General features: G+C 43.4%; 1 protein-coding gene across 2 annotated transcripts in view; it reads right to left on the reverse strand.

Annotated features, from left to right (window-relative positions):
* The window catches only part of zfyve26 (zinc finger, FYVE domain containing 26), a 119,636-nt gene that overhangs the window by 27,247 nt on the left and 75,079 nt on the right, over positions 1–17,310 (reverse strand). For both annotated transcript variants that reach the window (XM_086003513.1, XM_086003512.1), the window contains exons 28-34: positions 17,072–17,238; positions 10,421–10,560; positions 6,784–6,812; positions 6,559–6,695; positions 4,555–4,775; positions 1,872–2,019; positions 790–999 (exon numbers count right to left, since the gene is read on the reverse strand). In XM_086003513.1, coding sequence (XP_085859639.1) covers positions 790–999; positions 1,872–2,019; positions 4,555–4,775; positions 6,559–6,695; positions 6,784–6,812; positions 10,421–10,560; positions 17,072–17,238 — 1,052 coding nt within the window. The remainder of the gene's footprint in view (positions 1–789; positions 1,000–1,871; positions 2,020–4,554; positions 4,776–6,558; positions 6,696–6,783; positions 6,813–10,420; positions 10,561–17,071; positions 17,239–17,310) is intronic.

The following is a 17,310-nucleotide window of genomic DNA, read 5'->3' on the forward strand; positions in this document are numbered from 1 at the left end:
GTCTTGACAGATGAAATTTCAGTCTGTGACGTCACCTGTTGCCGGGTGGCCCTTAATTGGCCTGCTGAGCCCGCTGGGCGGGCTCAACAAGGTCAATCAAGGGAAAATCGCGTGGATTGGCCGCATCTCGATGGAGGCAGGACTAAAACCCGAAAGTTGTAGTCCCGCCTCCTTCCCGACTTCTGAATGAAAATCCAGCCCTTTATCTTGAAAAAAGGTTTATTCTAGGACAATTACTTATCCTATTAGAATCAAAGAATCATCGAAATTTACAGCACAGAAGGAGACCATTTGGCCCATCGTGTCTGTGCCGAAAAAGAGCAATCCAGCCTAATCCCACTTTCCAGCTCTTGGTCTGTGTGTATCAGGTTTTTTTTTTATTTACAATTTTCAAAGTATTCATATTTACATTGTGCCCCTGTGTTCTCCTGCCATTTTACATCCTGTATTTAATTAAATAATGAAATAAATATGCTGCGGTGATTTAAGGCAAAGGAATCCTCCTGAAGTATGTCCATTTCCTACTGATGAGTCATTTAATTTCATATTCAGAAATTGTGCATACAGACATGTGACTTGGATTACTCAGTTTCACTTCTGGTAATGACCATTTATGCTCAATGTAGGTGTGAAGGGGAACCATTTTGTAAAGATAAACAATTGACTTGTAATGTCAAAAGTCAGAGGATAGCGTTTGTCAAAAGCAAAAATAGTCATCACAGTGACATAGCTTGCACATTACCAGGTTTATAATTTTTAGAAGCTGCTTCAAAATAAAAAGCTCATTACCGCAGGCCAAGCTGGTTTAACAGATGTCTCTAGGTGCTGCACTATTTCTTGCAAGAGTGGAGGGCCGAGAGTCAGTTGGTTTCGGTCGAATGGTGGCTTTAAGCAGCGACTGAATTTCTCCCGAGCTCCAGACAGATTCCCCACTTTGAGGCAGGCTAACCCCCAAGCATGCCAGACTCCACCTGGATCCAGTCCACTCTTAGTTGAAACCTAAAAAGTGAAAGCAGTCAACATCACCAAATAGTCCCAATACAAATTGAACAATGGGAATAATCAAATAACTTTTACAAAATTTAAATTTTTAAAGTAATTCCTATGCATTCCTAAAACAGAACATATCTCAAAAATATTACTGTTGAAATCCAACTCAAAAAGGAAGTACCACAAGTTATTTACAAGATCAGTAGACAAAACATCCTGGAACTTGGTATAAAAGCAGTTAGTCTGCATTGACAGGCTCTGGACTGGGTTAAAAGGTTAGTTCAGAAGCTGGACTGACACTTTCCCAATAGCTAAAGCCTAATGCACCATTGCCAGGTTGGCTCAGTTGGCAGCATGCTCAACTTTCAGTCAGAAGGTGTGGACTCAAGCCCCAATACAGGAATTGAGCGCATAATCTAAGGTGGCATTTCAGTGCATTGCTGAGGGAGTGCTGTATTGTCAGAGGTACCGTATTCTGGATATGATGAAACCATAAACCTTATCTTGCTGCTCAGGTGGACATAAAAAATCCCATGGAACGCTTTGAAGAGGAGCAGGGAGCGCTAACGTCTGGTCAGCATCACTCCAATCAATACCCACAAAATTGCATTAACTGGTCATTCATCTTATTGCTGTTTGTGAAGTCTTGTGTACAAATTAGGTCCCACATTTGCCTATATAGTAACAGTGACTACAATTCTAAAGATATTAATCGAATGTGAAGTTTTTAAACACCATTGCAAGAACCTTGTAATCGAGAGAGACAATTTCCCAGTATTTGAATATCTCCACAACCATTATAGCTTTGTCAGATACTAAATACATTTCCTATTTCCAAAATCTTCTCTTTTTAAAAAAACGTAAGACATGTCTTCACATACCTCAACAGCCAGTGCATAGTATTCAGTTTCCAAAAGCTTATTTCTCAGTCTTGTGATGGCTGCTGGTTTAAGGATTTGTTCAAGAGAAGGCACATCCTGGTAGTTAGCAGCAACTAAAATCTTCACTACATCCACCTTGCTGATATAACTGCATGATGTGACAGAAACCAGAAAATTAAGCTTGAAAGAGCACTTCTACAAGAAATACACCTTATTGAAGGACTTGTTCTAATTTCTATTTCTTTGAGGTGACAAATTCATAGAAAAAATGCCATAGAGGATTTTCCACACATTTGCAAGTGGAGTAGCACTCAGACAAGCTCCTCAGGGTCACCGCACTTTAGAAAGGATGTGAAGGCCTTAAAGAGGGTGCAGAAAAGACTTACAAGAATGGTTCTAGGGATGAGGGACTTCGGTTACATGGATAGACTGGAGAAGCTGGGGTTGTTCTCCTTAGAGCAGAGAAGATTGAGAGGAGATTTGATAGAGGTGTTCAAAATCATGAGGGGTCTAGACAGAGTAGATAGAGAGAAACTGTTGCCATTGGCGGAAGGGTCGAGAGCCAGAGGGCACAGATTTAAGGTGATTGGCAGAAGAATCAAAGGCAACATGAGGAAAAACTTTTTTACGCAGCGAGTGGTTATGATCTGGAATGCACTGCCTGAAAGGGTGGTGGAGGCAGATTCAATCGTGGCTTTCAAAAGGGAATTGGATAAGTACCTGAAGGAAAAAAATTTGCAGGCTACGGGGAAAGGGCGAGGGAGTGGGACTAGCTGAAGTGCTCTTGCAGAGAGCTGGCATGGGCTCAACGGGCCGAATGGCCTCCTTCTGTGCTGTAACCATTCTATGATTTGATCAAGTTTTCCAGCACGGCACAATAGACTGAGGCGTGTGGGGTTCACAACATGCCTGTCTCTACCTCACTGCAATACCCCGCCAATAACTGGATGGAATGTAGTTGAAAAAAAATTACATTTACATTGCGTCATGTCTGCAGGACATCCCAAACAATGAACTACTTTTGAAGTGGAGTCACTGTTATGATGTAGGGAAACAATAGAGACTCCACTTCAAAAGTAATTAATTGGTTGTGGAGCACTTTGAGACATCTGAGAATGTGATGAAGCACTATATAAATGCAAGCTTTTTCTTTCAGCTACATTTTATTCAGTTATCACTGAACTTAATATTTCTCTTTTGTTGACAGAACTTTAAATGCATGAAATTTAGACTTCATACAAGACTGAATGTGAATTTTACCCGTGACCAAATAATACTTTCACACAGGCTGTTTGCTACTTTCCTAAATGGACTAAGACCGCCAAGCTAAACTCTACACTCCAATAGTTGGTTAAATTGAGAATAAGACAAACTTCTTGTCCACAGTATACTCAGGAAAACTAACACTAGCTGCTTGAAGCTTGATTTAGATATATTTCCAGCACAACCAGAACAGGTTTGGGCATAAACAAGAATTGTTTACTGTTAGCATCAGAGTTTCTAATTACAGGAAACTTTGTGATATCCGGCACCGACGGGACCGAGCTGTTGCCGTCCCATCAAAACTGCCGGACAAACCAGCGCTAATGTTAAAACATACGGAAGCTTTTGAGCTCCGTATCTAGCAACAGCTTCTAAACAGTTGGCCGTAGCTTGCAAGCGTCTCTGTAGCTAAGCAACAGCTTTAGCTAGACCTTGCAGAGCCTGACTGGTGAAAAAAAAGCAACGAAAAGAAAAAAAACTTACTGAACCGACTCCTGAATTTTGCCGGTGGCTCGAGCATTCCAGACAGTTAACCTCCGGATAAACCAAAGTTTCCTGTACTCAAATGATTCCTGCTTAAAGGTGACTTAGAAGCATGACTGTAAGCATGCTACGGGTTTGTGGGGGGGAGGGTGTGTTGGGGGGGGGGGGGTGAATGAATAAGGATTGAAAAATGTGCAATGAACAAGTTGCTAATAAACAACAAAGCAATAAGGTGAGCCAACATCTGGGCAAAGGCTGAAACTGAATTGAACATTGAGTAAACTGTTGTACTGTGCTCCATACTCGCAAAATAAAATCTTGCTTGAAGTCAGACTTGTTTGATGCTGATTTTGATGCACAGCGCAGTACAGGAGGCAAAAATTGTGCAGTCTGCTGTTTTGTTTGCTTGTTGTAGAATTCAATACCACCAAAACTTAAGACATTCACTATTTACCTCCTCATTTACTCCCTTAATGCCTGCAAGTTATATTGGTGCAAGGATTCAAGGCTGGTGGCAGCAGCAGCCCTGCAGTATTGCAATAAATGGCCATTCTTCATGTACAAGTGTCGACTTAGTGTGTGCTGGGGCTATAATTATGTTCGATATAACCCTTGCCTTCACTGGGGTGGCTGAACAACACCCCCATTGCTACCCTTGCTGAGCTCAACACAAGTCTGGTAGTGAGGCTTCCTGGCAAAAATAGCTCGGTGCCACACACTGAACTTACTGAACCACTTGCCAAAGGGGGGGGTATATCTCAGCATTTAAAATATATAAAATAAAATTAAGTGGCTGCGTGAGGAATTGTGGATAGGTCACAGCATACTGGAGATCCACTACACCAGTCTTTAATAAGACAGATTTCTTTTACATAAAGAGCATCCCAGTTTCCAATTACAGTATTTCTAAACCTGAAGTAATGACAATGTGACTCACCTGTCACAAAGGGCCAAGTCCTGGCTTCTTCCCGCTTTCACAAACATCATCTTAGCACTGAAAAGGAGTTGCTTCATGATGTCCATTAAGAGACAGGCATCCACTTCTGGGTTCGTTAATGCTCGAGACAGTTTGCTGCAGTGGTCGATCAGCTGATGGCCACACACCATACTATTACTGTGCAGATTCAGGATGGCAATACACAAGGAAGCACTGGGAGCCTGTGAAACATTACAACAGTTTTCACATTTTCATTTATTGCCCTAATTTCTATAGGTTTCCTCCTATTCTTCACCAAGCAACTTGCTCACAAGTCTTTTTCTGCACCCAGTCTGAAACAAGCTGCAAGAAGGTGAAAGTGTCCTTCAAGTTAGCTTGTCTTCCAGTTCCCATCACCTGTGCCCCCTCACTGTGAAGAAATGCCCAGTAGATAAGATGCAAGGGGGAAATCTGGGGCACAAACATGGGCTTTCCAGGAGGGGTCACAAACAGTATCCAGGAACAGATTCCTTGGACAATTATATCCCCATCCCTAACTCATGGACATTGAGGACAACTGTGGCATGCTGATTGCTGTCCCAGTTGAGGTACCTACCAGCACAGGCCAGGGATCAACCAGGGAGCATATATAATTTAGTATTGCTCAATCTAGTGCCTTTTTCCAGCAAACCATTGGGGAGCTCTATCATTATAATTATGTATAGAAATTCAGAGATGCTTTAATTGTTTTCTCAGAAGGGAGCATTTAAAAGAATTCCACTAAATGTTGTCATATGTTTTACTATGCTTTAAGTGCCAGCTCAGCTCAGTGGTAGTACGCTCACCTGAGTCAGAAGCCACATTTCAAGATTTGGGCACATAATCTAGGCTGTCACTTCAGTGCAGTACTGAATGAGTGCTGCATTGTTGGGGGCGCCATCTTTCAGACAACCCATTAAACCAAGGAGCCGTTTCCCTGTTCAAGTGAGTATATGCGATCTAAAGGCACTATTCACAAAGGAGCAGTGAGTTCTCCCAGTGTCTGTCGAATATTTATCCCTCAACCAACACCACAAAAAACAGATTAGTTGGTCATACATCTCATTGTTGTTTGTGGGACCTTGCTGTGTGCAAATGGCTACGAAACAAAAGTGACTACATTTAAAAATTAATTGACAGGTGCAAGATACCCTTGTGTATACATATATATGTAGGATTAGGATTTGGTTTAATCTTATGTGATAAGTTTTTGGTTTCTTTTTACTTATAGATTTACTGTAGCTAGAAATAATGAAATGGTTAAAGTTATCCATTCCCAGGATGCTTTAGGGTTTAATGCGTCCGGGTACAATTTAGCTGACACTGCTGTTTAGTTTTTGCTGAAAGTTCAGGATGTGTGATTCGTGTCTCGACTTCATTTTGTGGCCACACTGTGAAACTAAATAGCCAAGAACGTCTTGAGATAGGAAGTGGGACAATAGGACAGAATGGTAAACAAGCTGGCATCTGTTGTTTTGAAGGAAATATTTCCTTTCGGGGGGCCTTGTTCACTTGTCTTGTCATAATGAATCAGCACTGAGAGTGTTCGTGAGAGACAGCCTATAAGCTTTCCTTAACAATTTGTAGAGAGAGTCGGGATCGAAAAGGATCAATGCAGGTTACTTGTCTACCAGGGGGAAAGCAGTAATATTTATTTCTCTATGTCCACTGCTCAAAGACATTGTGTATGTCTGGACTTGGTCAAATACAATAAATGGAGTATGTTGTAAACCACATTTGGTGTCATAATTGAACTGCTTGCACAGGCTGTGAAGTGCTTCAGGGCACCTTGAAAAAGGCACTATATAAATTCAAGTTTTTTCTTTGTTTCTTTTTAAGAAAGCTGCATTTGTTATGGTTGTAAAATGCATCTGATGCTCATATTCCAGAAATTACATCTAACTGAAATTGTAACTAGCAGACACTCCTGCAACAAAATATAATAAAGGTACGAGACCAGGAAGTCAACAGTTTTCTATCTCTCACCTGCTCGTAGAAAAACTCACTGCGCTCATTTTCATTCTCATCTTCGTTCAGAGTCAGGTTCCAATGTACTTCTGCCGCCCGCGGCATCTGTAATGCTACAGCAAGATCCAAGCCACCATCACCACAACTTATGGCATCTAATACACAGAAATAGAATAGTACACATTAAGCTAGGAAACAAATCAGAATATTTTCACAAACTATCTTCTACTTGGTGTTGCTCACCTTCTCCTTGATCTGGTTGTTCTTTTTCACTATAGGAAATAAAAACAAATACAGTGAGCAAAAATCATAAAATAATGTACAGAATATATTTATGTATAGTATGACATTGAACATAGAATAACTGATAAATTTCAAGATAATTCTGAAAACATCAAAGTACTTAAAACAGTACAGCACTTCACTTACAAATTCATGACTCTTATTCACTTTATAAATAAGCTAAATTCACAGAAGAGCAGCATGAAACATATGCCTATTATTAAAAAAAGAGATAATACTGAATTTTTTGTTCGTAAAAAAAAGCACCCATCCACAATTTCTGGAGGCTATATGTACCAATTTCCACTGGTAGCCAATTAACAGTTCCAAGAGGAACACCGTGCCTTAATTGTGGATTTGTTCAATCTCAGTCCCACTCTCTGCCAACACTATTAAATCTTGGCCCCACTCCCAGTCCTACAATCAAAATGTCAATCCCACTTCCAATAAGCCTCCCAGCTCCTGCCCCCACTCCTGGCATCCTTGCCCCCACCCTCTCTCAGCTCCTGCCAAACAATGGTCTCTCTGTGAAGGAGCTTCTATTTTATAGTAACACTAGCTGGAGTGCCCGATGGTGCCGAGGGTTTTTTGAGGGCATGTTGGAGACGGGGGGGGAGGAGAGAGAGACTGGGGGGGAGCGAGAGAGAGAGAGACTGGGGGGGTAGAGAGAGAGAGAGAGAGAGAGAGAGACTGGGGGGGTAGAGAGAGAGAGAGAGAGAGACTGGGGGGGGAAGAGAGAGACGGGGGGAAGAGAGAGACGGGGGGGAAGAGAGAGACGGGGGGGAAGAGAGAGACGGGGGGAAGAGAGAGACGGGGGGAAGAGAGAGACGGGGGGAAGAGAGAGACGGGGGGAAGAGAGAGACGGGGGGAAGAGAGAGACGGGGGGAAGAGAGAGACGGGGGGAAGAGAGAGACGGGGGGGAAGAGAGAGACGGGGGGGAAGAGAGAGACGGGGGGGAAGAGAGAGACGGGGGGGAAGAGAGAGACGGGGGGAAGAGAGAGACGGGGGGAAGAGAGAGACGGGGGGAAGAGAGAGACGGGGGGAAGAGAGAGACGGGGGGAAGAGAGAGACGGGGGGAAGAGAGAGACGGGGGGAAGAGAGAGACGGGGGGAAGAGAGAGACGGGGGGAAGAGAGAGACGGGGGGAAGAGAGAGACGGGGGGAAGAGAGAGACGGGGGGGAAGAGAGAGACGGGGGGGAAGAGAGAGACGGGGGGGAAGAGAGAGACGGGGGGGAAGAGAGAGACGGGGGGAAGAGAGAGACGGGGGGAAGAGAGAGACGGGGGGAAGAGAGAGACGGGGGGAAGAGAGAGACGGGGGGAAGAGAGAGACGGGGGGAAGAGAGAGACGGGGGGAAGAGAGAGACGGGGGGAAGAGAGAGACGGGGGGAAGAGAGAGACGGGGGGAAGAGAGAGACGGGGGGAAGAGAGAGACGGGGGGAAGAGAGAGACGGGGGGAAGAGAGAGACGGGGGGAAGAGAGAGACGGGGGGAAGAGAGAGACGGGGGGAAGAGAGAGACGGGGGGAAGAGAGAGACGGGGGGAAGAGAGAGACGGGGGGAAGAGAGAGACGGGGGGAAGAGAGAGACGGGGGGAAGTGAGAGACGGGGGGAAGAGAGAGACGGGGGGGAAGAGAGAGACGGGGGGGAAGAGAGAGACGGGGGGAAGAGAGAGAGAGAGAGAGAGAGAGAGAGAGAGAGAGAGAGAGAGAGAGAGAGAGAGAGACTGGGGGGGCAGGCCCGGCCCGGCCCGACTCACCTGGGTACCAGAACGGAGTCAGTCTGACACCGGGAGGCTGGGTGCCCATCGCTCCGAAGCGAGCCCGGGGTTCCCCTCTATCTCTGTATCTATCTCTCTCTCTTTGTATTTCTCTCTCTCTCTGACATCTGTCTGTTGACTCTTCCCCTCTGCCGCTGTCACTTTTTCTGCCGTTTTCTGTCTCCCTTCCTGCTGCCGCCGCTCCCCGGCCCAAGGTGAGAGCCGGGCTCCGGCCCCACACCCGCACCGCCAGGGATCAGCACCCGGGAAACCCGCCCGCCGCCCAACGTGAACAAACACCCTCCTCACCTGTCACAGAGTTGAAGTCTCCGAAAGCGGCCACGGTGCCCCGGGCCTCCGACCCGAAGAGCTCGGCAGTGACATCCTGCAGAGCGGAGAGGCCGGGGTGACAGGAGAGAGGGGAGAAAGCGGAGGGAAGGAGGAGGAGGAGGGTGAGGGTGAGGCTGGGGCCCATGGTCGGACAGAGGCAGTGTTGCTCCATCACAAACACCCCGCCGCCGCTGCAGAAGGGCGGCCGCCATTTTGTGAGGCACTAACAGTTTGAAGAATTAGGCCCCGCCCACACGCAATGAAACCCCCCCCCCGTGACGCAGTGCGCTCCCCCCGTATGATTGGTCAACCATCATGTCACTCAACGCTAATGAGCGGTTGGCTTTTGTACGTTTTTTCAACGTTTTTTAAAAAAAAGTAAATACGCTGATTGGTCAAAGACACCTATTACACTCCCCTGATTGGTCAACCGCTAATTAGCAGATTTTGTATGTTTTTTGAACGTTTTTTTTAAAAGTAAATATGCCTAGGCCACCCTCCTAATCATCTTTCTTTTGATATAACATATGTGTAGGTACGCTCTATAACTTTTGAGTGATGCCCGGACAGACACACACCACTATCCTTTTATATATATATATAAATAAATAAATAAAGATATTTTGTGTTACAGTTCAAGTAACATTCTTATTGTTACAGAGCAATGTATTTTCTAAACACAGAGCAATGCCATGCAAGATCTAATATAGTATAATACGTTTGTCTGCCTAAGATATCTGCTACAGTAGATGCAGCAAGCACAATTAAGTCGTGAAATACGTGAAGGAATCATAACAAACAAGAGCACCAAAACAGAATGGTGCAGCAGGTTTCACTTAAAGTCACCATCACAGAAATCTCTGCTTTAGAAACACCAACACTACAATCAGTATTCCTTTTCATTTCAGTGGTGATGCTTCAGCAAAGATGTATTCGGTGTCGATTTACAGGTATAATCCATGTCTTACCAGGCTGTGAAGCTGTGCAATAAAGCATTAACATAGTGTGTTACAGTACTGCCGTGGAAAATAAAGTTTCAACTTTAGAATTTTTTAATAAAGTAGCCAAAAAGTCTTTTGAAAGATTAAATCACTAAAAGGAAAACATGAACCTCTTGGTCACGAGTTTACTGGTGTATATCGTGCAGGAGAGAATTCAATTACATTTTTAAAAACGACAGACTTTTGAAGAACTCTTGGTGAGAGTATGGTGTTAAATTTTCCGTAATTCTTGGCATTTTAAAAACAGACTTCAAACCTTTCCATATTATTTTATCATTCCTAAACTAGAAAACCCAATATATACAATCTAAAGGTAACACAGCTTTGATTATTTTTTTCTTGGTGGAATACTCGAGCAGAACTGATTTTCACCAGGTTATCACAAAGCACAAAATACAGGTGGTCACTGCTAGCAATGCAGTACTTCAGAAGTAAGCACAGTTATCGCCCTGACACTACACGTACTGTTATTGTCACATCTGCAATCAAGACTATAGCTGAGACAAGACTTACTTTATTATATGATAATAACTGTAACACTGGTCACAAACTCGTGCTGGGCACTCCCTGCAGTCCCCAACCACCATTTTGTTTGTTGAACACGACTGGCAAACAACACGACCGCAACGCCTGCAGTGATGTCGTCGATTGAACTGGTCAAGAAAGAAAGTTATATATTAACGTACGAAACAATTACTGAAACAATGCTGTGTTAAGGTCCGGCACACTAATGAAAAACACTTTCAAAATTCACTACGGCCTGCAGCATGAAGCATTTGATACTTGATTCTTTTACTCCACTCCTCAAAGATGGAAAAATAGGAGCAGGAGTAGGCCATTCGGCCCTTCGAGCCTGCTCCGCCATACAATATGATCATGGCTGATCCTCTATCTCAATACCATATTCCCGCTCTCCCCATACCCCTTGATGCCTTTTGTGTCTAGAAATCTATCTATCTCCTTCTTAAATATATTCAGTGACTTGGCCTCCACAGCCTTCTGTGGTAGAGAATTCCACAGGTTCACCACCCTCTGAGTGAAGAAATTTCTCCTCATCTCAGTTCTAAATGTCCTACCGCGTATCCTGAGACTGTGACCCCTTGTTCTAGACCCCCCAGCCAGGGGAAACAACCTCCCTGCATCCAGTCTGTCTAGCCCTGTCAGAATTTTATACGTTTCCACGAGATCCCCTCTCATTCTTCTAAACTCTAGTGAATACAGGCCGAGTCGACCCACTCTCTCCTCATACGACAGTCCTGCCATCCCAGGAATCAGTCTGCTGAACCTTCGCTGCACTCCCTCTATGGCAAGTATATCCTTTCTTAGGTAAGGAGACCAAAACTGCACACAGTACTCCAGGTGTGGTCTCACCAAGGTCCTGTATAACTGTAGTGAGACATCCTTGCTCCTGTACTCAAATCCTCTTGCAATGAAGGCCAACATACCATTTGCCTTCCTAACTGCTTGCTGCACCTGCATGTTTGCTTTCAGTGACTGGTGTACAAGGACATCCAGGTACCTCTATACATCAACATGTCCCAATCTATCACTATTTAAATAATACTCTGCTTTTCTGTTTTTTCTACCAAAGTGGATAACTTCACATTTATCCACGTTATACTGCATTCGCCATGTATTTGCCCACTCACTCAACGTGTATAAATTGCCTTGAAGCCTCTTTGCATCCTCCTCACAACCCCACCTAGTTTCAGGTCGTCGGCAAACTTGGAAATATTACATTTGGTTCCTTCATCTAAATCATTGATATATATTGTGAATAGCTGGGGCCCAAGCACTGATCCCTGCGGTACCCCACTAGTCACCACCAGCCACCCCAAAAATGACCTATTTATTCCTACTCTCTGTTTCCTGTGTGTTAACCAATTTTCAATCCATGCCAGTATATTACCCCCAATGCCACGTGCTTTAATTTGGTACACTAACCTTTCATGTGGGACTTTATCAAAGGCCTTCTGAAAATCCAAATACACCACATCCACTGGTTTTCCCTTATCTATTCTACCAGTTGCATCCTCAAAAAACTCCAGTAGGTTTAACAAACACGATTTCCCTTTCATAAATCCATGTTGACTTTGTCTAATCCTGTTGATATTTTCTAAGTGTCCTGTTATCACATCCTTTATAATAGACTCTAGCATATTCCCTACGACTGATGTTAGGCTAACCAGTCTGTAGTTCCCTGTTTTCTCTCTCCCTCCTTTTTTAAATAGTGGGGTTACATTTGCCACCCTCCAATCTGCAGGAACTGATCCATAATCTATAGAATTTTGGAAGATGACAACCAATGCATCCACTATTTCCATGGCTACCTCTTTTAGTACTCTGGGATGCAGATTATCAGGCCCTGGGGATTTATCAGCTTTCAGTCCCATTAATTTCTCCAGCACTATTTTTTTACTAATACTAATTTCCTTTAATTCCTCCTTCTCACTAGACCCTTGGTTCCTAGCATTTCTGGGAAGTTATTTGTGTCCTCTTCCGTGAAGACCGAACCAAAGTATTGGTTTAATTGCTCCGCCATTTCCTTGTTCCCCATTATAAATTCTCTCGTTTCTGACTGTAAGGGACCTACATTTGTCTTCACTAATCTTTTTCTTTTTACATACTTGAAGAAGCTTTTACAATCCGCTTTTATGTTCCTTGCAAGTTTACTCTCATATTCTATTTTTCCCCTCTTAATCAATCTCTTGGTCCTTTTTTGCTGAACTCTAAACTGCTCCCAATCCTCAGGCTTGCTATTTTTTCTGGCAACTTTATATGACTCCTCTTTGGATCTAATACTATCCTTAATTTCTTTTGTTAGCCATGGTTGGGCCGCTTTTCCTTTTGTGTTTTTGCGCCAGAAAGCAATGTGTAACTGTTGCAATTTATGCATTTGTTCCTTAAATGTTAACCATTGCTTATCCACCATCATACCTTTTAATGAAGCTCCCCAATCTATCATAGCCAACTCACTCCTCATACCTTCATAGTTTCGTCTGTTTAGATTTAGAACCCTAGTTTCAAATTGGACTTCTTCACTTTCTATCTTAATGAAGATTTCTATCATGTTATGGTCACTCTTCCCTAAAGGACCCCGTACAACAAGATTATTAATTAACCCCTTCTCATTGCACAATACCCAAACTAGGATAGCCTGTTCCCTAGTTGGCTCCTCAACGTACTTATTTTCTGAGCCAATATCCTTTCTCACTATTGCTCTGATTTCATCCTTTGCGAACAACGCCACCCCACCTCCTTTTCCTTTTTGCCTGTCCTTCCTAAATATCGAATATCCTTGGATATTCAGCTCCCAGCCTTGGTCACTTTGCAGCCATGTCTCCGTAATCGCAATTATATCATATCCATTTACATCTATTTGTGCTGTTAATTCGTCTACCTTATTACGAATGCTTCGTGCATTCAGATAAAAATTCGTAGATTTGTCTATTTAACATTTTTAGACATCTTTTAACATTTTTTGTAATATGGCCCTATTTGTCTTCTTACCACTTTTTCTTACCTGGACCCTATTTGTTAGTGCATACCTTTGTTTGTACGCTCTGTCCCTTCCTGACACAATCTGGTTATCCTTACCCCAATCACTTTCCTGCACTGCTTCCTTGTTTTTTCTCTTTAGCATTCTAGATTTCTCTCCACCGGGACCCTCCCCCCCACCCCTTATTTAGTTTAAAGCCCTATCTACCTCCCTATTTATTCGATTCACTAGAACTCTGGTCCCAGCATGGTTCAGGTGTAGTCCGTCCCAACTGAACAGCTCTCTCCTTCCTCGGTACTGGTGCCAGTGCCCCACGAATCGAAACCCACTTCTCCCACACCAATCTTTGAGCCACGCATTCATCTCCCTGATCCTATTGACCCTGTGCCAATTTGCTCGTGGCTCCTGTAATAATCCAGAGATTATGACCTTTCTGGTTCTGCTTTTTAATTTAGTCCCTAGCTGCTCAAACTCTCTCAGCAGAACCTCTTTCTTTGTCCTACATATGTCGTTGGTACCTACGTGGACCACAACTGCATCCTCCCCCTCCCACTCCAAGTTCTTCTCCAGCCCGGAGGAAATGTCCTTTACCCTGACACCGGGTAGGCAACATAGCCTTCAGGACTCATGCTCCTGGCTGCAGAGAACTGTGTCTATCCCCCTAACTATACTGTCGCCTACTACAAACACCTTCCACTCCACAGGCCCTGGGCAAACTCTAGTATATTGGCCCCAGAGGTCGTTATGTATAAGCCCAGATAATGAGTATTAGCAGGCGATTCTATCATGGGAGGCCATCATAACAGCACAATCCTGTCCCGTCCTGATCCCTTCATGTGCGCACTTCTACGGCGGCCACCACATAATTATCAGCAATCATCCGTGGCTGATTTTCCCCTCCCTGGTGTAATGGCACTGAAGTCAGCTGTAATACCTCCTAGCAGAGATCAAGCAACTCACCACAGGCCAGGAGTCATAGAAAAACAGAATATTTTTTAAATGGCAAGAGACTTTTAAATGTTGGTTTTCAGAGAGATTTGGGTGTCCTCGTACAAGAAACACAGAAAGTTAGCATGCAGGTACAACAAGCAATTATGAAGACAAATGGCATGTTGGCCTTTATTGCAAGGGGTTTGGAGTACAACAGTAAGAAAGTCTTGCTTCAATTGTACAGGGCTTTGTTGAGATGACACCTGGAGTACTGTGCACAGTTTTGGTCTCTTTATCTAAGAAAGGATATACTTGCCTTAGAGGCAGTGCAATGAAGGTTCACCAGATTGAGTCCTGGTGTGCTAGGGTTGTCCTATAAAGAGAGATTGAGTAGATTGGGCCTATACAATCTGGAGTTTAGAAGAATGAGATGTGATCTCATTAAAACATATAAGATTCTGAGGGGCTTGACAAGGTAGATGCTGAGAGGCTATTTCCCCTGGCTCGAGAGTCTAGAACTAGGGGGCATAGACTCAGGATAAGGGGTTGACCTTTTAAGACTGAAATGATGAGGAATTTCTTCACTCAGAGGGCTGTGAATCTTTGGAATTCTCTACACCAGAGGGTTGTGGATGCTCAGTCGTTGAGTATATTCAAGGCTGAGATAGATAGATTTTTGGTCTCTCGGGGAATCAAGGGATATGGGGATCAAGCCGGAAAGTGGAGTTGAGGTCGAAGATCAGCCATGGTCTTATTGAATGGCAGAGCAGGCTCGAGGGGCCGTATGGCCTACTCCTGCTCCTATTTCTTATGTTCTTATAAACCCTGGACCTTCTTGTCTGTGTGCTGCCTTCACCAACAAAGAAATCAGAGGGGCCCTGGATTTGAATCTTCCACACAGTTAGATACTCATTAACAATAGAGACAGCACCCTTGCCTAGGAAGCTGGGTCACTGACTATTTCTAAAAACAACTTGCATTTATATAGCACCTTTAACGTAGTAAAATGTCCCAAGGCACTTCACAAGAAAGTAATCAGACAATAACTAACACCGAGCCAAAGAAGGAAGCATTAGGACAGGTGATCAAAAGCTTGGTCAAAGATGAAGGTTTTAAGGGCTAACCGCTGTATAAGCAAACATGATCTTATAGATGCCACAGAACTGAAGAGAATTCTATAATAAAAGCTGACTCAGAGAAATATAACAGTATATATTTAATTCTCATTATTGTTCGGTCATTTTTTGTGTGAAAATAAATGTTTGCATTCTGCCAGAGAAGTAGTATTGCTAAAGCACCAGTTCAGCACTGAGGCAACAAATAAATCCTATTTGTGGCTCACAACCCATGAACATGTATTTCTTGCAGCTAGGTCATTATCTAAACTAAACAACCTGAATCAATGACAGCCAGACATCATGCCACAAATGCAGGTTAATTGGCTAGATAAAAGGCTCCAGGTGCAAATCAATTTTATATTTTCCCAAAAATATGAATAAGATTAGAAAACTTCAAAAATACAACACCAGTCCATCCCCTTTGCAATAACGAGACAACAAAAGTAGTGAGGTTTTGCACCTTCCTCATGATGAAACTAGCTTAAAACTTGCTGGTTACATTCACAAATTTCCTCCCCGCCCCATCTCTCAACTGAATCTATCTTCAGAAGGGTCTTTATCCAATAACCATCCCTGCTTGAACTTTTCAGTGAGAGAATAACAATAGTCCAGCAAAGCAGCTGCAGTTAGCTGTGTGAGCTCAATGTACAAGAAATGAATCTCTTGGATCAATACATTAGCCTTAAGGAACTTGTTTTAACCGACTTTGTGGAAGTGGACGTGTTCCACTGATGTCAGAAAGAAAGACATACACATTCTCTGGAAGCTATTGTATTTCAGTCCCCCCCCCCCCACCCCCAGTCACAGATCAATCAGGACCAACTGCTATTATTTTTACAGAGTTCTTCAGCTGGTTTTGCTAAACTGCTGTTTAATCGGTCTCTGTGGAAAAGTCCTTTGAAACAGGATCACTCTATAAACATATAAAAGTCATCTTTAAGCAAAAACTGTGGGGCATATAAGGAAGTACATTTCAAACAATTGGTCTGGGCAATCTCTCCTAGCCCTTTCAGATGCTCAATGGACACTTGTAACATCATTCCGGTAACACTGTTATTTCACTTGCTCGGACACTGAGTTGTGAACCCCTGTTGCCCCTTTAAAATTAAAAAAAATGATGAACAAAAGTTAAAGTATCAGAAGGGCGCTAACACAATGGAATCACTACACAATGGTGGAAGACTACTGCAGAGTTTGTTTACAACTGTCTGCAATGCTGTCTGTGCAAACAAATTCTGGGATTTGTCACTTTACCATCATAAGATGACAAAAGTGAACGTTTCACAGATCCATCCAGATGAAAATGATTTAGCAAATCAATTGCTGCACACTTATTGTCAACTGCATGCGTCTGCAAGTCCACAAGATAAATGGCATGTAGTACTTCAGCTGCTGATGGCAACGTATTTTGCTAACCTTCTGGACATGAGTGCAATTCTTTTCACTGAGGAGCACCATTCTTTTGCCCAGTAAGTTTGAAAGTGCAAAGCTGCAGGAGATCAACACAAGGGACTGGTTTCAAATTCTATTCTGCCATTTTACTGAAACCTTTTGAGGAGAATAATAAAAAAGTGGTTGGAAAATGTTATGAAGTTTTGGTCTATCTTGTTTCCTTACCATGGTAAACCTCTCCTTCCAACAGACCATGCAAAACATTGCCTTATCGTCAGGTACCCAGTCTTTTGTAGCAGGTGGGCTTTCTGGAGGAACAAATTCACTGATTGATTTAGACCTTCGAATGGATCCTTCTCGAGGAGTTGATGGTCCTTGGAGAGAGGAGTTAACTGCAACATAAAACATTCTGGTTTAGAAGTTAAAAAAAAATCAAGTTATTTAAAATAATGTCCAGTGAGTGG

This window comes from Somniosus microcephalus, chromosome 12 (genome assembly GCF_052327205.1).
Source record: "Somniosus microcephalus isolate GS21.2 chromosome 12, FLI_Smic_1.0, whole genome shotgun sequence".
NCBI lineage: Eukaryota > Metazoa > Chordata > Chondrichthyes > Squaliformes > Somniosidae > Somniosus > Somniosus microcephalus.